This window comes from Erpetoichthys calabaricus, chromosome 13 (genome assembly GCF_900747795.2).
Source record: "Erpetoichthys calabaricus chromosome 13, fErpCal1.3, whole genome shotgun sequence".
NCBI lineage: Eukaryota > Metazoa > Chordata > Cladistia > Polypteriformes > Polypteridae > Erpetoichthys > Erpetoichthys calabaricus.
Genome location: NC_041406.2, coordinates 93,585,101 through 93,606,885, shown reverse-complemented (window position 1 = coordinate 93,606,885; position 21,785 = coordinate 93,585,101). Strand labels below are relative to the sequence as shown.

Below are 21,785 nucleotides of genomic sequence, written 5' to 3'. Positions count from 1 at the left end.
AACAACAAAAACAGATTGTTTGCTTTGGACTTACAATGAGATCGAATTGTTATTGACAGTAACCTATGAGTATAAGGAAGACAAAGCAACTGAGAAAATAATCGGGGAAGTTCCTCGAAATAAGCACAAAACAATTAATGTAAGATTAGAGTCTGTGTCTTCACAGCTCTCTGTTTTCATCCATTTGTACTGCAAGGCTGACCTGGCATTTCCAGAAACATGTGGCTCTGGAGAGCATTTTCAAAAGTTACTGTTTTAGGGGGATAAAACTCCGGGGTAGTGTTGACGAAAGATGAAAATGGAGACTAATGTCTGAGTTGTTAAATGGAAATGTAGTAGTATGGACGTAGCTTTAAGCATTGCAAATAGATACGATTCTAATTAACATTACGATTGTGTATTTTTCCTTATAACAGGAGTACTAGGGTGTTGTACCGTGTTAGCCATTATGAATGTAGAGAAAAGCCAAGCAAAATGACACCTTTTATTGGCTAACCAAATAGATTACAATATGCAAGCTTTCGAGGAAACTCAGGCCCCTTCTTCAGGCGAAATATAATCTTTACATCTTGCCTGAAGAAGGGTCCTGAGTTGCCTCGAAAGCTTGCATATTGTAATCTTTTTAGTTAGCCAATAAAAGGTGTCATTTTGCTTGGCTTTTCTCTACATCCATATAACAGGTAAAACAGACAAAAGCCACAAAATGTAAAAGTCACCAATAGTGATGCACCCCCATCCCTCTTGAAAGACTCCCCAAAACAAGGAAGAAACAAAACTGCAAAAGTGTCCATGTTCTCTCTAGCATGGCATCTTTTGTTGTGGACAGTCCTATTGTTCTATTGGTTAACAGTTTAAATTCTTAATTGAAGAATACTTTGCGTAATTTAATTAAAATGAATTCAAAATTAAACCATAAATCAATGGTAAACAACAAGAAATAAAGAAAAAACAGAAATTAATCCAAATATATAATAGCAGTGATAATAATAATCTTGTCAGGTCAGGTCAGGTTGGGGAGCATGCACTGGTAAAACGTGTTGCCGCACCCACCACACAACGAAACAGCTTGGGATCCTGGTTGGCAACCCCCCAGACAGACACGCGGTCCAGTCCCACCCTCCGGAAATGACCGGGCATCCCCTTGGCTTGGTCCAGCCACTCGGGTCCTCAATCAGAGCCGGATCACCTTTGGGGAATCACGCTACATGGCTGTAGTGCTGTAACTGATGCTCTCTCACAATCTTGTAGTCATAAATAAAATATAAAAATAAAGAACACAGATAAATAATAGTAATATTAAACTTCTAGTAGTATACTTCTTAAAGGTTATCAGAACATAAATTAAGGCCAATACAGTTCAAAATATCATCTTCATCATTTGCAAAATTTACACCAGTGGGCACTTTGAAGGAATTCTCAAAAAAATTCACAAAAAATTTTAATCCCATGGTTTCGTGGAGAGCTTAATTATTCTCACTCAATAGTGTCCATAGGGGATCAGCGCTGGATAGTGCTAAACGAAGTAAAACAAGTCCACAGCAAAAAATTCTCACTTACTTCGTGTCACGTAATCCACATGTTCGATATCCATTTGTACGGTCAATACGTGAGAAATGTGCGCATTTTTTTGCTAAAGTATTTTTAACGGTTACTTCCTGAAAGCCCCGTGTTAAATGTCGATAAGAAGGATGTTCTTCCCACAATGCTGTGTGTTTGAATGAAAGACCAGTTTCCTCAGCAGTGAACAGAGGGGAGAGACAGATCTTCAACTCTAACATACAGCATTGTGGGAATGAAGTCTTCTTTGTTGACATTTAATGCGGAGCTTTCAGGAATTAACCGTTAATAGTAAAAAATACACAAATGTTTGCACATTATAACCTTACAAATGAAGATGAGGTTTATGCGACACAAGCTACGTGAGAATTTTTTTTTTGTCTGTGGTCTTTTTTCACTTCGTAGGGCACTCTCCACTCTCATTGTTGTTGAGCTTGAATATTCAATATTTATTTTGTCCATAAAAACATAAGATTAAAAATTTTTCTCGCCCACCACTACATGCTGCATTGTGTAAGTTACGTTTAAAAAAACTAGCATTTTTGAGAGGAGAATTCCTATAAAGTGTTTGGGACATTTCGATTATACGACTAAATGACTTCACGAGTTTATTACGCACCTCGAATAACACGAGAGTTTTTTTTAGGAACATTTTGATCTTGCTTTCTGTTGTCCAGCGTTGGTGTCTGCAGACTTCTCTTCTAGGAGGAACATTTTGTTTAACTCCATTCTACATGACAAACATGAAATTAAAAATTTTTGTCAGTCATCACTACAGACTACATGGGTAAGGAACAGGTAAAATAAAATATACCGTTTTCGTGTGGAGTGTTCCTCTAACAGTTTCATACAGGAAACATTCAATTTAAGGTTATAGTATAGCACTAGGAATTGGATCAACATAAGATGGTTGGATGAGTAAAGAAGGAAAAAGTAATTGAATCAGTATTTACCAACAAGGGCACAAAAGGATACGCATCTTTTCCTTGAGCTTTCATGAACTGGCACCAAAGTTGAACGTTAGGTAAGCTGATTTGATTTGTGGTTTGAATTCCATAAAATGAAGTTGATCCTTACGGCGGAGAGTGGTGGCGTAAAGTTTTCTCTGTATATCTGACAACATTGCTGCTTCTGCTTCTATTAGGCCTTTTTGCCAGAATAGTAAATTATGAAACTGTAGCTGTTGTTAACTTTAGTTTAAGTAGCATGTACCACTTCTCTGTGGTGTGTCATTTCAGAAACTCTTCCTCCTTCTCAGGAGTCATAAAAAGTACATTTTAGCCTTGAAAGTAATCATTAGATAAGCATGGTAGGTTACTGCATACCGGATATCCGAGCCCTGCAGTTGTTTCTTAATCTCATTGAAATAGACACATCTCCGTGCCAAGTCTGTGCTGAAACCTGGGCACAGGGCCAGTGCCAGGGAAATATCTGTGGGAGAGTTGGGCATCAGAAATTCCATGGAGTCGGTACAGCTACTGAAATGAAAATGTACTTTCGCTTTCAGCCCCAGTCAGCACTAAAATAGCAGCAAATACTCGCTACTAAACTTTGGTAGTATAAAATCAGTGAGATTTTTATTTAATTAACAGAGTTTTCATTTTCCTGTTGCTAACCTCTTCTCAAACCCAGATTAAGACCTCCACAGGACCCTGAGTGATTTAGCTCCTTAACAGAGAGCTGACCACACTTTTAACAATGGACACCTAGTCGTTTAATGCGGAATAGTGCTTTTCCATTGATTCTCAGTTGTTTCATTGAGCTGGGGGGTCCGACGGTTTTCACAGAGATTCAGTCATTTCATCAACCGAGATCCCCCTTCATCATTTCGCCACATGGAGAGACTGTTGTTTCATCGAGTTTAGTGAGGTTCGTAAAAAGGCCTCCCTTGCCATCATAGCCCCTGGGTGCGCACCCATAACCATCTGTTGGTAGATCCACCCCTGCCTTTTCTGAAGAAAAAAGTAATATGGCTGTGTCTTTTGCTTCCCAACATATGCCCGCCTACACAGATTCAATGATCTTCAGAACAACAATAGCACACTACACATGGAATAGCCATGTCTGCAGTAATTAGGTAGCTCAGTTCACTGGCTAAACAAAGATCATAAATAAAACTGGCAGAAATATACTTTACCCCATGACTAATCCACTAATGTACAAAACAAATACTCAAAAACGATAAAGACTTGCTAGTAGGCATCTGCTGGAGTGGTGTAAAGCATGCAGCCATGGAACTCTGGAGCAGTGGAAACGTGTTCTCTGGGGAGATAAATCATGCTGCACTATCTGGGAGTCAATACAGTACAAAATATCATCTTCATCATTTCAAAAATTTATACCAGTGGGCACTTTAAAGGAATTCTCCAACCAAAAATTCTATATTTTTTGTAATATCACTTACCCCATGTTGTTTGTAGTGGTGGCCAACTAAAAAATGTAATCTCATAGTTGTGTGGAGAACTTCATTATTCATGCTCAATGATGTCCATGGGAGATTAATGCTGGCAGAAATATACTTTACCCCATTACTAATCCAGTAATGTACAAAACAAATACTCAAAAACTATAAATACTTGCTGGTAGGCATCTGCTGGAGTGGTGTAAAGCATGCAGCCATGGAACTCTGGAGCAGTGGAAACATGTTCACTGGGGGGGATGAATCACGCTGCACTATCTGGGAGTCTGGTTTGGCAGATGCCAGGAGAACACTTGGAGAACGCCACCTTCAGGACTGCACGCACAATGACTGCTATGAAGTTTGGTGGAGGAGAGATAATGGTCTGGTGGGGCTGTTTTTCATGGTTTGAGCTTGATTCCTTGGTTCCATTGAAGGGTACTGTTAATGCCAAGGCATGTAAAGACATTTTAGACAATTAGGTGCCTCCAACATTGTGGCAACAGTTTCTGCTCCATTACAACTATGCCCCTGTGCCCAAAGCCAGATCCATAAAGAAATGGTGGAACCCAAGTGGCCTATATAGAGCCCTGACCTCATGAGTTGAAACATCAATTATTAGATCTCCTTGCCCAACATCAGTACCTGACCTGTCATATTCTTGTTTTGGCTTAATGGGCACAAATTCCCACAGGCACAGTGCAATATCTTGTGGAAAGAAGAGTGGAGGCTGTTATAGCTGCAAAGTGGGGGCAACTCCATATTAATGGCCTTGTCTTTGGAATGGGATGTCCAACAAGCTCATTTAGGTGTGATGGTCAGGAGTCCATAAACATATAGATAGATAGATAGATAGATAGATAGATACTTTATTAATCCCAAGGGGAAATTCACAATATAGCACACGTGTGAACATTACAACTAGGGAATCCATTCATCTAGGGAATCCATTCATGAAACTGCTGTAATTCCTGAGAAAACGGGAATGGCCAAGCTCGCATATATAGCGTGTAAAAGTGTAAAAATCGATCAAGAAATAACAGAGTTATAGTTGAAAATAATTAAGGTGGCGCCATTGCTGCAGCTTGCAATTCATCAGACAACAGCTTTGAACAGCAACTTGAAATTGCAATGCGTCAGTCTGTTGGCTCCGCATTATCTGTGCCAAGAAACTTGCCATCACAGAATAATGACAAGAAACTGGATGCATCAGTAAAAGCTGAAATGGCGGTGTTTCAGCGCAACAGTAAGCGCGGGTGTTGTTTAGAACAAGTGTATCAGTATCTGATGACTGTGCCGCCTACTTCAGTGGAGGCAGAGCGGGCTTTCTCAGTGGCTGGCGTACTCTGCACAAAGGTGCGCTCTCGCCTGGACGACCGCACGCTGGACACGTTAATAATAATAATAAATTGCATTTATATAGCGCTTTTCTCAGTACTCAAAGCGCTATCCACACAGGGAGGAACCAGAAAGCGAACCCACAATCTTCCACAGTCTCCTTACTGCAAAGCGGCAGCTCTATCACTGCGCCACCTGTAAGGACGTTGTGCTTTCTACGCTCTTATTACCGCAACTAAAGATGCATGTACTTCTATGACAGCATGAACTGCTTGTAGTTAAGGTTAGTCTTTTATTTGTGTCAACATATTGCAGTAGTTTTATTAAAAATAAGTGTCGGTCGTTCTAAAACCGTTCACATGTGAGATGCCCGTGCACTGTGTCATCCCCGGGATTCCCGGGAATGAAATGCGGGATTCCCTGAATTCCCGGGAGTGGATAAACCTGTCCAGGAATGGATTCCCTAATTACAACCGGCAATATCAGCAATGTTTTTTTTTTTTTTCTTTTTCTCCAACACTAGCAAAATCAGCTGAAGTAATCTGCTTGATGCCACCCAGCATGCCAGGACCTCCGTAAACTGGAAATCCCGTCTGTCTTGCGCTTTCTGGGTTAGTCTCCTTAACTGCTAAGCCCCAGTTCTTGCTGTTCTTTCCTCTGCTGTGTCTTGTGGATATTAAGCGGCTTTTTGTAGCGTGCGCCAGCTTGCTTGGAAATGCTGCTGCCAAGTGTCACTGTGGATGTGTTGGGTGTTTTCCTGATTGTACTTGCTTGCTAAATAATGTGTTTGTGTAATAAAGTTGGGAGGGAGAGTTTGAAGTATGGAATAACATAAAGGCGACAATTATTATACAAAAACACACCTAGTCGAGGTCTGTCTGTTATATAAATGAGTTGGCAATCTTAAAAGCATCCGTCGTAAAGTGTCCAACCCAAAGTAGCTTTAGGTTCCTCTTACTGCTTGTGTTTCTTTCGTTACTGAGTGATTTTCATTTCATTAAGTAAGATATGAGAAAACAAAGAAACCTAACTGAAACTGGAAGACAAGATGGTCATTTCCTTCTGAGTGGTCACCGTTTCTTTTTAATTTTGTAACTCTTCAACACTGTAAACAGACTTTTATTTTTGTATGGCACCTTTCTGTTCTGGACCCGGTCATGTCATGCTTCACTAATACTGAGCCTGCAATCGTAGGTCGAGTGCCGAGTCTGGCCTGATGTAAATGGTGGTGTCCTGTAAGTGACTGGTGCTCTGTCCTGGGCTAATTCTGACCTTCTGTCCAGTGATACCATGATGGACTCCACTTACCCAGAAAGCAGCTTGGATCAAACATCTGGAGAATAGCTACAGGCCAAATGCCACTAGAACAGGTGTTATATAGTGCGGGGTGCCACTGGGGTTCAACTCCAATTCCTGCCCCACACACATTGTGGGTCCCTTGACCAGCCAGCGATATATCATAGTGGGTTTGGAGGCTGAGGTGTTACACTATCTGCAGATAGAGAATCCCTGTTACCATATTCCAACAGGACAATTGTTGACTAAACATGGCACAAAACACCCTACAGTTCCTGGATAAACACCATCTGCCAGTTCTTCACCAGATTTATCCCTAGTAAGCACACTTGGGTCATGGTTGTATGACAACAGGCATGCCAGTGACTAATACTGTTTGCCAAGGCTGCATGACATGCCATTACACAAACACAAATCCAGCATCTTTTCCAGTCCATGAAGGACCATCAACAAGCACTTTCTTCCACTTTTGAAGGATACTCTAAATCAGTGGTTCTCAAACTGTGGGGTGCGAAGTAACAAAAAGAGGGGTGCGAAGATGTGAAAAAAAGAAAACAAGAATCGAAAATATGAAAAATACATCTATTAAAACCAAAACAAATGAACTTAAACTACATTCTGATACTAGAAAAATAAATATAGAGTTAGATAAATGTCGATAAAAGTTAAGTAGGTATAATAAAATATGCATCTATGATATATCATTAATTAAAAAAGAACAAATTGGTATTAGTGAGCTCCTTTCAAAAAAACATTAGGGGGGGGGCACGATTCAAACTGTTATGAAAACTCGGGTCGCAAATACTTAAAGGTTGAGAAACGCTGCTCTAAATATTGATTATTGTACATTCTGTTTGCATGACCGAGCTGTACTTCTAATCATGTAGATCAGGGGTCCCCAACTCCAGTCCTGGAGGGCCGCAGTGGCTGCAGGTTTTCATTCTAACCCTTTTCTTAATTAGTGACCTGCTTTTGCTCCTAATTAACTTCTTTTGAATTCAATTTAACTCTTTAAGGCTAATGTTTTTCCCTTTTATCCCAGGGCTGAATATCTTTCCAAAAAAACTCAGTTACTTGAAAAGCACACAAAGCAATGGTTTCACACCTAAATCAATATAAAATACTTATACAGTATATGACAACGTATTACAGATGAGCCCTTATAGCATGTAAATTCACACACTTATTACATACCTGATTGTCTCATCACTCATAAGCTGAAAGGCACTTAATGGAGAAAAACAGCATGAAGTAGTCAAATGGCTGGTAACACAGGTCTACAAAAAAAATATTTTTTGTTTGCTACTGGGAACTTCCGACCAGCTCTTTGTGGAATTAAACAACGGGTTTAATGAACAACTAGAATTGGCGACTAATTTGTAGCGGGGCTACATAGTTAGTGTTGTCAAATGTTAGTACGGAGTGCGTCTTGTTTCCATTGTCCCGTTTGCTGTGTGTGTGTGTATCAGTAAATGTCGTCCCTGTAAAGGGGGACGGATGATGGAAGAAGACCACAGCCTCAAACCTGGAAAACACCTGTTCACTATTAATCAATTACAGCCGTCACAGGACTATTTAAGTAATCAGAGAGGAAGGAGAGGAGGGAAGGAGAATGTTCATTTTCACGACCACGAGCCATCTGTACCTGCTGTATTCCACATCGCTCATTTTTATCCAGTTTGTTTTTCAATCCGCCGGACTTACTTCAATACCCTCATCATGAGAGACCCCGGGGTCAGACTTCATCATCCACCACGCACCGAGGATTCACAGTGAGGCTGCTCCATTTTGTTCCGGGAAAATCAAACGACTCATTTATCACTAGTTCAGTCAACCGTATTCAGGACAGTTTTTATAACCGGACTCAAGTTCACGATCATTCCGTATATCATTCATTTTTTCTTATTCGTGTTGTGTGTTATATGTTACTGGGGCAAGGGAGGGTTTTGTTGTATTTATATATGGTGGTGTCTCATTGTTGATGTGGTAGAGGGATATTTATATTTATATATGTTTATCTATTTTTGCATTTGTCTTGTTGTTTGATTTAATACATTAATCAGTATAATTTTCATACCTGCTTTTGTGTGTTTATATTTACACCGTCGATTGTTGGGAAAAGTGTAATTTGTTAGAGGTACGGCTTGATAGTTAGATTCATACTCAGTAAATTATCCAGGCCACAGGTCTTGGAGGTGTAGCTGCCGGCTGAGTAAGGGGTCGGCCGTTACAAATTAAACAACTAGTTGAAGTTTGAGGCCTTGACTTAGTTGGTCTTCTGTTGGCTCACTCACTTCACATTTCATTTCTGTTTGGGTGCCATTTAAGGAAAGAAATGAAGCAATTCAGAGGAACAATTCCTAAAAAACAAGTCAATTCAAACTAAAGAACTGAATTAGCAGCAAACACAGGTCACTAATTAAGAAAAGGGTTAGAATGAAAACCCATAGTCACTGCGGCCCTCCAGGACAGAGTTGGAGACCTCTGCGCTAGAACAAAATCTTCATTTTAACAATTTTTTTGATCCTTTCCAATTTCCAATAGAACTGATGTTAAAAAACCTCATTACATCAAAGTCTGCTTTATCTGAATATGATTTATTGCTTTACTAATAAATTACAGTCCAGCATACATGGTAGCGTGTTACTAACCTGAATTGGTCCAAGGACTTCATCTCTTTGGATAAAAGTAGTAGCTGAATATGTAAATGTAAAGTGTCAAGGCTGTTCATTGTGTCATCTCACATATATACTTTCATAGCCATGTGCTCTAACATCTACCATTTTTCTTCCTTCCTTTAGGAGTCGACAATCCTTGAAAGTCAGAGAGCATAAAGTTTTAGGCCCATACGTGGATGGCTTGTCTCAGCTTGCTGTTACCAACTTTGAGGTATGGAGTCAACGTCTGTCTACAGCATACGTGGGTCTGGGGGTTTGGTCATAAAAACGGATGAGGAGGCTAGTTTCTCCATCTAAATGTTAATCTGGTAACTGGTATAATCAGCTACTAATAGGAGGTGGCACTCTTAATTTTGAGGAGACTGTGAATCTGTTAAATGTTTTATTATTTTCAGAAATGTATAAGATCAGTGTAAGTTAAAATTGTTACATATACAGTACACACTCCGTGGCCACTTCATTAGGGTACAACTTCTTATTGGTGCAGACAGCCTCCTCCTCCTCCTCCAAGTAGCCAATCACATGCCTGCAAATCAACAAACAGCAGCATAGAGATGAGGACAAGGGGTATAGACCAAGCAGTGGAATAGATCAGACATGTGATCTAAGCCACTTTGACCCTTGTATGATCATTGATTCCAGACATGGTGGGTTTGCCTTCTTCGAGAAAATGTTGCCTCCCTGGGATTGTCACATGCTGCAACCTCAAGAGTTTGCAAAGAATGGTTCGATAAATAAAAAAACAGCAGTGAGCAGTGGGTAGTTGAACTTTGTTAATGGTAGAGGCCAGAAGAGAATGGCCAAACTCCTTCAAACTAACTGAAACGCCACAAATACTCCTAAAATAACTTTTTGTAACAGTGATGTGCAGAAGGCCATATATGAACAGCCAAAAATGTTGGACCTTAAAGTAGATGGGATACAGTTGCAAAAACCAGCACTGGGAATCGTCTTTGCCAGCTAAGAACAGGAAGATGAATCTCTCTGTCTCTCTCTCTCTCTCTTGATGGATAGATAGATAGATTGATAGACAGATTGATTGATTGATATATGTTAGGGCCAAAGCAGGAAGTGTCCAGCCAAATCGGGAAATGGCCAGTGTCGCTGTAAATTGACCAGACAATATCTGATCTTTTCCTTGATTTCAGGATTTGGCCAGCCAGTTTGTGAAGTAGCATGGGGCAATCGGCCAAAGTCGGCATGTGCAGCGATTTGTTGCGCACATAGTAGTACAATTGCATTGAGTGTAGCCTTGGCAGCTCTTGTTCAGAAAGCAGACGCCACTTGGTTGTTTTACACGGGCGCCACTTGGTTGTTTCACAATAATTAAGATTAGGTATATAAGTAGGTTTCACATTTCTGTTATCATTTTAGCCCTAAAATAGTGACTTAACATCAGGGACCTATTTTATTGACCTTAAGGTTAGGGTTTGGGCGAGGGGAAGGCCATCTCAAGTGGCGTCCACTTTCTGAACAAGACCCATGGACAGTCTTACATCAGCACATCGAATTTTGGCCAGGGAGTTCTCACCACTTCGCAAAATGGCCGGCCAAAGTAGCATATACACTGGTCATTTCTAGTAATTCGTAGTTTGGCCACACCTCTCGGCCAATTCAGGAACTGGCTGAACTTTGGGTTTTGGCCGTAACATATACACACATATATACTGCTGGCCATTAAAAATGAAAAACCAAGAAAAGCGTATGAGATATCAAAGTGATATTTATGCAGCAGATTACTTACGATACATGATCTACATCGGGGTGCCCAATTGCAGTGGTTGCAGTTTTCATTCTAACCCTTTTCTTAATTCGTGACCTGTTTTTGCTGCTAATTAACTTCTTTTGAATTCATTTTAATTTGAAAAATTCATTTTAATCCCTGTTGGAATATGGTAGCAGGTATTTTCTATCTGCAGATAGTGTAACACCTCATCCTCCAAACCCACTATGATATATCGCTGGCTGGTCAAGGGACCCACAGTGTGTGTGGGGCAGGAATGAGAGTTGAACCCCAATGGCACTCCACACTATATAACACCTAGTGGTATACCTGTATGGCGCTGCAGAATGCATGCCTCCAGGAGCCTATCGTTGTGGTGCCTCCATACATGGATCTGTCCTTCATGATGCAGTAAATTGAATTGGGACTCATCCGAAAACATAGTGAGATGCCTCTCATCCTGCCACTGGCAGCAATCTGGGAACCATTGCGGTCACAGACACCTGTGGTTGAGGGTCAAGGGTGTCTGATTCAAAGGACGGCGAGTGAGAAGGCCCCTCTGCTGCAAACAATGTTGAGGAGTGCATGCAAACACCCTTTGTGGTGTGACAGACCTCAACTATTGTGTTAGGATACGTGATATATGATGTGGCTGTTTGGTCCATCACTTGCAAGCACACAAGATGTTTGTCCACCCATTTGTTTGTGCATGAGGGTGCACCAAACACCACACTTAAGTGGGTCTGACCCCTTTTCCATCCACTGACACCATATACTCATCACTGTGCTTGCATTCCATCCAACATGAGTGTCCATGTCCAGAACAGGGTAATCTGCATTCCCACAATTCTTCGCTCAAAGTCCTAGAGCTGGATGTATGGTTGTAGTTCTCTTCACCAGGACATGTTTGGTCCCTTTGAGTACACTGACTGCCAGCAGTCATTCAGTGAGGTTCCTTTTGTAGGTTCCTTATACACCCACTGTGGGAAACTCCAGGGGGCGTCACTCACACACATCATTTGCTGTGTTTATAATCCTTGTCACACTCTACCGCGACATACCCATCCTGCAAGGTTCAGATCAATATGAAACATTTTTCTCAGCATTTCAATTTTAATGACCAGCAGTTGCCAGCAATTTCTCTTTCTTTCTCCATCTACAGTATATAAAGAGAGAGATTTTTTTAATAATTAGTGTGCAAGCAGCTTAAAGGACATTTAAGGATGTGATGGTGGAAATGTAACAGGCAGCTTTGAGCTTTAAATTACTTTGCTTTAGCTGCTGTGCCGCAATGGGAAAAAATGTTAAATCCTGGAGAAGCCATGCTTAAGTTACACTTCTCCCTAGGCAGACCTCACCACAAATATTGTGGCAATTTTTGTTTGCTCGTCTTCTGAATCAGTTGTAATAACAGAAGTTAGGACCATTTCAGGCCTCCGATAATTGTCTTATTACTAGAATCTGAGATGAATGAATCCGCTTTCTCTTGAGTAGAAATGTTATTCAGTGTTTTTAAATTAAAAAATACGGGGTGATTCAAAAAGATTCATCCGATGTTCAAAATGACTTATTTTACTTATAAATCATTACAGTGCAATGCAGTAAATTGTAAATGGTTTAGGTGAGCATAACATTTATTATGTGATTTTATAAGTGCTCAATATGACCTCCTGCAGCAGTATGGACAACATCAATGCAATAATCAGATTCATCCCATACTTGATTGAGCATGTCTGGTGTCACTGTACTCACGGCTTTCAGAGATCATCCAGTGTTGTTGGGAGTGGTGGCACATAAATAGAATCCTTAACGTACCCCCACACAAACAAAAGTTACATGGCATGAGATCTGGTAATCTTGGGGGCCAGAAATGGAGTGGCAAATCGTGGGCTCCTTTATACCCGATCTAGCGATGAGGGAGCTCGTTGTTGAGAAATGCTCATCTCCTTGCAGACTGAAAGGAGCCATCTTCTGGTGACAGTCAGAACCTCTGTGACAACCCTCTTTCAGTTGGTATGTGATTGGTCCCTAGGCGCCTCACAGTTGTAAAAATATGGCACTTTGAAATCGGATGAATCTTTTTGAATCACCCTGCGTTTAGAAAGGTGAAATACTGAAGGGACCTGTCTATATAGGTAAAATGAAGAGCCCCCTATCTAGACAGAACAGAGGGTAGCCATCCATGATGAATGAAATGGCCTCCGCACATTCAATAGTCCTCTCTTATGTGTTATTTTTCTGTGTTGTAATTTCCTAGGATATTGAATCTCTGATGTCAGAAGGTAATAAATCCCGGACTGTTGCTGCCACGAATATGAATGAAGAAAGCAGCCGTTCCCATGCAGTTTTTAGTATAATTGTAACTCAGACACTTTATGATCTACAATCAGGGGTAAGTGTGACTATCTACAAATCTGTCTAGACGTGACATTCCTCTGAAAGTATGTTTTATGGAAATTGCTGTTCCACATCAGTCCAGTGATTACTTTGTCCCACTTGCAAGCTTTGCAGTGCTGCTTTATAGTTTTCAGGTACGAGTCAACTGGAATCGGCGTGCCTTTTACTCACTTTTATATGCCACTCAAGCAGTCTAATAATGTACAGAGCCTCATGAACGTCTTCTGAGACACTGTCTGCAAAAATATGAAGCTCAAAATACATTAAAATAGAAAAGTGACCTTGTCGCTATTTTCAAGTTCTTTCCACAAATACATGAATTTTCCTGATAGTGCCACAGTTTTGTTTATGCATCCCAAACTTGTATGTTAGGTCGTGGCATTTTTGACTAGGGCAGGATATTTAGTTAAAAGAATAGGAAAGAACTGAAAATAGAGGAAAATGTCACTAAAGCCGATGTCACATTACAACTCATGTCGAAGGGGATGTCAGACTTGACAATTTAAGTTGCAGATCTTGTTGCCGGAGCATGCCAGATTACATGACTACTGTAAAAATCACAGGAGATGACAAATTAGATGATGTCGGCTTTCCAATATGTTTACATTTCAAAAGTATCGTAAGCGCATCCTTTTTTGTAGCAAACAAAAACGGACTTCCTAACTTAGCTGGTGCTGGGTGAATGCTTTCTAGGTACAGTGAGTTTAGCCATAATCTTACCCCCTTTACTCCTATCTTATCTCTCTTTATATAAAAAAATCTTGGGACAAGACAAGACTTTTTCAGAGAGATAATTTCAAGTCCCGCGAGATGAGACTTTGTGCCAATAGATGAACTGAAAACCTAACAGGTCTAAGCGGGGATGGAAATATAGGACTAATAGTAAAAGAAGAAAAGACAAAGAGTAGAAGACAAAGTAGAACGTCATAAAGGGGTTCAAAAACGTTGGCGCGATACACATGCAGAGCAGGTTAGAGATTATGAAAGTACGAAAATTCGAAAGTCTCAAAAAACTGATAGTAAAGATTGCATTAGCGCAAACAAACAGAAATTATTACTTGGTGAAATAACGGAACCGCGACAAGTGATCGAATATATGGACATAGGTGGTATGACAAAAGTATGTAGATATTGTTCAGCTTTAAAGTTTAAGTCGGAGACTTGTAGATCATTTAATTCATGTTGCTATCAGAGAAAAGTAGTGTTTCTTCCTAATGAAGAGGCGTATCCATGAGAGTTAAAAGATTTGTTACTTGGTGAAAGTGAAATCCACAAACACTACAGGCAAAATATCCGAATCTACAATAATTTGTTCGCGTTCACATCATTCAGTGCTCAAAATGTAGATTTACACGATTCAGGACCATACGCTATGAGAATCTGTGGTCCCGCAACAATTAAATCTACGACAAGTTTAATTTCAAAGAAACCACAATTCGGTCAGGTTTATATTTATGATCACAGCGAAGCGATGCAACATACAATTGAAAGAATTAAACGATCAGACGTATTAGAAATTCTACAACCACTATTAGATACAAATCCATACATCCAAAAGTATCTCACTTTACACTAAATTTATCTGAAAAACATGGACAAAGAAGTTTTCTTGGATTTCTATATGAATCTGAAAGATCACGGTTGCATTTATAATAAACCAACATGTGACGAATTGTCAGCGATAATAGTTTTGAAAGACGGAGATATCAAAGACAGAGTTGATATTCGTGTTTATCCAAAATCACAGCACGATTCATCTCAGGTGGCTGATCTGGGAAGTGACTAACACGTAGGGCCTGCATGGGGGTTGTACAGCGAAGCGAGCAGGGAGCAAAGCCCCCTAGTCTCGCTAAAATATAAGACATCAGGCAGATGAGTCCCTCTTGTGTTTATCAGTTCAAAACATCTGCATATTTTATTACTCGTATCTACAGTATATGCCTTGTGTTGTGAACTAGAGAGTTCCTAAACACAGTAGTCCTGAAAATGCCCATTGGGGTGGGGGATCAAACCCTGACTAGACACATCAATGGCAAATGTAGAATGTTTATAAATAAAAAGATTTATTTTTACAAAAATGTCCCATGGCACCAAAAATAACCTACAGGGAGCACAAAGGCAAAAGGAGTTGCCTGAAACAAGAACGCAATCCAGAAGCAAGCAAGTCCTCGGAATGGTCAAGAGACAGAGGACATAGATCAAAAATCCAGAAAAATCAATAATCAAAAGAGAAGCAATAAACACCAGAGAACTCACCAACACCAGTGCATTCAATGAACTGCAAGGGACTGTTGGTTTTTCTCAGCCTCTGCAAGTCTGAAGGCAGTCACTTGAGGTGGGACCACCTACAAAACACGTGGCAAAGAGAAAAAGTACATATATGTATAGAAACAAATTGATCAACAAAGTTAATGGAAAAAATTATCATAACAGGCACAAATGAGAAACCTGAACTCCTACCATGGGGGAAAGTCGTGGCAGAAATGTAACCAACACTCTGCACAGCCAGCGGAGTGCTCCTTGGTTGTTCGCTCTTATACACACAGAGGCCGCTCCTACAGCTTAAGACAAATTCAAACCTGTGTGATTTTGTCACAGTGAGTGGCTGACTAGTTGGACGGAGTTGCTGGGTATGTCCATCTACACGACTCCCTCCATCTCCCCGAAATTATGTAAATGAAAACTCATGACAGAAAAATGCCGTAAAAGTCGTGTTATGTGATATGGTTTGCAGGGTCAAGTTGTGGAACTCCAGCCTCACGGGATTTCACGCTCTGTTATCTGGAACATTCTATAGTTTAAACCATAGCAGTTCATTTGTTTCCTTTTCTTTTGTTTTCAAGAACTCTGGAGAAAAAGTTAGCAAAATAAGTTTGGTGGATTTGGCTGGAAGTGAGCGGGTGTCCAAAACCGGTGCAGCAGGAGAGCGTCTGAAGGAAGGCAGCAATATAAACAAGTAAGAAGTCATGTTTATTGTACTTCACGTATTGTTCTGCAGCAAGCTGGAGTTCAGGTTTAGGCCTGATACTCGGCTCTCACTCCTCGATTATTCTGAACGTTTTTCTCAAAGCAACCAATCAGCTTACTTCTTCACTTTAACTCTTTAATGAACAGGTATATAAAGATAGCAAAGTGTTAGTAATTTTAGAATAAATGTCCATCACTATGCTGTTAGAGGAATTCTGTTCTTATCATTGTCTCTCCTGTGTTGTCAGATCCCTCACCACTTTAGGCCTGGTCATTTCTGCACTTGCAGACCAGTCTGCTGGGAAAGGAAAAACCAAGTTTGTGCCTTACAGAGATTCCGTCCTCACTTGGTTGCTCAAGGTGAGTCATTGGTTCTCATTTTGTGTGGATTTCTTTTCTTTTCGTGTTAATTCAAATATTTAGAACAAGTATAAATTAGAAACAAAGTGTTAAGTGGAAGTTAATGAATTAACATAGCCCACTCACGCTATTCTAGTCCAGTGTTTCTCAACCAGTGGGCTGTCACCAGTGGATTGCATTTTCCTGTTCTTCATAATGGTAGTGGGTCACAGCAGGTTGTCAAAAGACCAGCATTGCCGCACAATATATTTCTGCTCCTTTTTCTGACATGCTCAGTTCGCAAATGGGGGACCACACACTGTTGATCGTCATTAATTCACTAATTCAGTGTTTCTCAACCTTTAAGTATTTGCAACCCGAGTTTTCATAACAGTTTTAATCGTGCCCCCCTAATGTTTTTTTGAAAGGAGCCCACTAATACCAATTTGTTCTTTTTTAATTAATGATATATCATAGATACATATTTTATTATACCTACTTAACTTTTATCGACATTTATCTAACTCTATATTTATTTTTCTAGTATCAGAATGTAGTTTAAGTTCATTTGTTTTGGTTTCAATAGATGTATTTTTCATATTTTCGATTCTTGTTTTGTTTTTTTCACATCTTCGCGCCCCCTTTTTTTGTTACCCTAGGGGGGCGCGCCCTACAGTTTGAGAACCGCTGCACTAATGAGTCACAAAGACACGTGTAAAATAGCGGGTCATGATATGAAAAACACTGAGAAATATTGTGTTGTGGTCCATGTAACACAAGAGCCAGTAATGGGAGAACAGGCAGAGATATTGACCATTAAGCTCTTGTGGTGGTTAGCGTTCAAAATAACATAATGCCCGTGTGTTTGGTACCTCCAGTGCTCCTTTCTGCTGTTCCCATTCTGCTTTGTCTTTTTGATACAACACCTGCATCTTCTGTCCTCTTACATGTGATTCGTGTCTGTTTGCCTATATGTACTTAGGGCAATTAAAGAACCTGATCGACCATGAATACATTTTATAGTAAGAGCAGTTTACTGCTCTAGTGGACAATGTCAATGAATCAGTTTTTAAAAACTAGCTTTGAACTCAACTCCAATATAATTAAAGGTTTAAATATTGATAGTACTACCATATTTCTTATTAATTCTGGGTTCCACAGATTTGAAGAGGGCAAAAACCTCAAAACAGGTCTGAAGACTCTGAGTAGGCCTAGCCCTGAAACTTTTAACACATGTTAATTAAGAATTACCAATAAAAGGAGTGGGAAATCGTAAAAACCCTGGCCACATGTAAGAATGTAATTAAAGAAATGTATCTAATTACAAAATAAGGAATTAAGGCAGTGTGGTGTAGTAGTTAAGACTTTGGACATCAAACTCTGAGGTAGTGGGTTCAAATCCCACTTCTGACACCAGTGTGAGCAAGTCACTTGACCTACCTGGGCTCCAATTGGAAAACTAAAAGAAATGGAACCAATTGTATCATAAATGTTATGCGTCACCTTGCATAAAGGCATCAGCCAAATAAGGAAATGTAAATGCAAATAATAAGACAAAGCTGCAAAGATTCAAGGAAAAATCCCAAACTAATAATAGACATCAATGAAAAACTAGCATTTTTTTTAAAAAAAGGAGCAAAACACAAATACTGAAAGGGTCAAAATACAAAAATATAAACACCAAGAATAATGTCAGTGCAAATATTAAAAATTCCGAAACCTACAAAAAGCCAAAAGTTAGAGTTCAAGAAGCATATACAGTAATCTCCCAGTTAACAACTAGATGTGTATGGAGAATTATTCATACCAAAAATAAATGCAATCCGAAGTGTTAACTACATTTTTGATTTTGATTTACGAGGTGAGACACAAAAATAACCAGATTGGTAAAAAAAACATATATATATTTCTTGATGAATTACAGCATTCTAAACATTGTCACCCTCTGTATACTCCCCCTCTCTTCCGATCTCTACACCGCTCCAGACGTATCTTTCATTCATTCAAACAGTCCTGGAAGTCTTCTTGCTTGAGGCTCTTCAACAGGCTTGCCGTTTCTGTCTTCACTTTATCCATTGAAGATAAATGTGTTACCTTCAGGTCACTTTTGATTTTCGGGAACAAGTAAAAATCACAGGGAGCTAAATTGAGCGAATAGGGAGGATGACCGAGGACAGGAATGTTTTTGTCAATCAAAAACTGCTTTGCGGAAAAAAACATTGTGCGCGGGAGCGTTGTCTCGCTGTTCGTTTTTTTTTTTTACCCAACATTGTCGTGGCAATCGTGTAGCGATTGTTGTGCAAATACTGACTGGGCTATTTACAGGATATCCCTAGCTGGTCGGCAGTTTGAGAGAGCATACAGGAGGGGATATACTGTAGCTCTACGATTCACGTCCAGCCGACCGCCAGACGGTTTTCCAGGAAAGCCCCAAGCCCAGTCCGGTTATTTTTGTGTCTCACCCGAGGGAAAATTGTCTTTTCGCATGACCTTTGGAGGTCAGAGTGCAGAGTCAGCTATTGTATAGTACCCCTGGAGCAATTTGCAGGTTAAAGGCCTTAGTATCTATCTATCTATCTATCTATCTATCTATCTATCTATCTATCTATCTATCTATCTATCTATCTATCTATCTATCTATCTATCTATCTATCTATCTATCTATCTATCTATCTATCTATCTATCTATCTATCATATAGTGCCTTTCATATCTATCTATCTATCTATCTATCTATCTATCTATCTATCTATCTATCTATCTATCTATCTATCTATCTATCTATCTATCTATCTATCTATCTATCTATCTATCTATCTATCTATCTATCTATCTATCTATCTAGGCAGGCAGTACTAGGATTTGAACCAGCAACCTTCCAGGTAGCATCCCAAAGCCACCACTCCACCCTTGCTTTGTATGTGAATGTGGCACATTTCATTTTCGCACAGTTGTATCGTGTCATAACTAAAATCATATCAACTATTGATTGTGTTTCACTATGGCACACAATTTTAATGTCAATTTAAAATGTATAAGTAATTTGTTGCTTAACTTCAGCAAATTTTATCTGCTTGATTGTACACTATGTTACTTGAGATATCTATATCTATAAAATATAAAAATAAATAAATAATGCAAAGTATGGTTACTTCCTGGATCAGCAGCACCCTCTTAAAATACTAGGGTCACGTTCCCAGGGCTCCCTCTGGTGGTCACAGGCGCCCTAATTTGTACCTTAAAGACACAGTATCCTTAAACAGCTGTCCGCTGTAGGCATCTGACAATTTTTAGGAAATTCTCTTGGTATTCTTTGCGTTCCCCGTGACTTCTTTTTTACTTACTTCCAGGGCACAGTTGAACCATGTTGCCCAATTCCCCCCATGCCCGCCAGCCGTTAGCTAATACTGCAGCTTGGAGGGGCTTTCCACTTTGGAAACACAAACCCTGCCAGGCCTGTCGTGAGTCAGCCGGCTCCCTTTCTGCCCCAGGCAGTTTGTCAAAGAACAAAATAAATTGACTGAAATCTCATAAACCCTTTGTATATAAGTGGAGATTTTGTTTATTTGTCCCTTTTGTAACGGCTGAACACTGATACACAGCAAACCCTCATAGTTCCATGATGGAAATCTAGTTTGCATTTGCCTTTATTTTAGCCTTCAGCGATTTTTCCCCTTTATTTTGAAATCCATCATGTGACTTGGCTGTAAGCATATATAAAGAAAGGACTCATTCCTTTAAAAGCTTCTTAGCAGTGGTGCCCACCATATGGTAAATTAGATTTGTTAACTTTGTAAATAAACTCCTGATCAGTTACTTTATAAAAGTGCATTTTGAAACGTTTTCAGTTTGAACAGCAAATCAGAAATTCCGATTTTTTTTTTTTTTATTATAAGTGATTGAAAATGCAAAAACTCCTGGGTGCCTTCAGATGTCTTTCTGACTGGAAAATCTGCGACTGCCATTTACTTTCGAATGCCAACAGCTGTGATATTTTTAAACAGGCTGGCAAAAAAAAAAAACACTCAAGTTTCACATTTCAGTGCCGGAGGGAAGGTCAACAGATCACCTTCGATGAACGCTCTGAGCAAGCAGCTGCGCAGCAGGGGAAAACAAGCATATTGGAAGGTCGCCTGATAGTTCATTTAATCAACGTGTAACATTAGGCGTTGCGGGGCTTGATTTATTATTTGGGATGTTCGGTTTTTGATGTGTTTTTTTTTTTTTACTTTAAATGTTAGATGTCATAAATGAAAGGTCTTGGTTTTGAGTTATTGTTTCAACATGTCTGCCTGATTTCCTTTAATTTTCAAACACAAATAATATTAATTATTATTCTGCACTTAGCAGACGCCTTTACAAAGCAAACCGTAAAACATCCTGTAAAATGAGTGACTAGAAAGTTGTGAACATGTGAAGGAGTCAAAGAGTCCCAGAGAATAGTTGGGGGGCCAACTGGACCACTCATGCTAGGCACCAAGAAAGTGAACGGAAATAAGCACTTGGGTCGCAACAGAAAACAGACGCTGCTGCTGCTGCCGCCTTGAATTATAAGTGGGTCTGTGTCAGGCAGCTCCTGCATACAGGGGTTCCAATCCCAATTGAGACCCCTTCTTCCAGGGACTTCTATTCTTATAGGGGTCTGACTGGAAGGGTGGGACTTCTGGGGACAATGTGGGAATGGTTCAGCTGCACTCATTAGACATCTTCTTGGTAGTGAGAGGGAGATGATACTGTTAGAAACAGCGCCCCCTCTCATCATGGAGTGGTATCGCATACCATAGCAGAAGCTGGCAGGTGATCCTCAGACACCAATTTCGTACAAAACTTACAAGCTTGGAATAACAAAATTCATAGTTTGGCACAAGAAGTGTTGCTTCAAGAGTAGATGAAAAATTCAAACAAAATCATAGCTGTGGATAATCCTTTTAAACACTAGGGGGCTGCTTGTTTTGCTCGCCCACCACTCCCTCCCCTGCCTATGCTACGCACCAATCATTTTGCGTTGTGAAGAGGGGGGCTGAATGCACCCCAAGGAGATGCGATCACTCCTCCAACACCCCCTTTTAAATGGCGATACAATGGGAAACACA

General features: G+C 40.0%; 1 protein-coding gene across 7 annotated transcripts in view; it reads left to right on the top strand.

Annotated features, from left to right (window-relative positions):
* Nucleotides 1–21,785, top strand: part of kif13a (kinesin family member 13A) — a 305,123-nt gene that overhangs the window by 144,084 nt on the left and 139,254 nt on the right. For all 7 annotated transcript variants that reach the window (XR_007936595.1, XM_051935728.1, XM_028817275.2 and 4 more), the window contains 4 exons: nt 9,391–9,478; nt 13,248–13,382; nt 16,231–16,343; nt 16,603–16,714. Coding sequence is in view for 6 of the 7 variants with exons in the window: in XM_051935728.1 (XP_051791688.1) it covers nt 9,391–9,478; nt 13,248–13,382; nt 16,231–16,343; nt 16,603–16,714 (448 nt within the window). In the remaining variant the exon portion in view is untranslated. The remainder of the gene's footprint in view (nt 1–9,390; nt 9,479–13,247; nt 13,383–16,230; nt 16,344–16,602; nt 16,715–21,785) is intronic.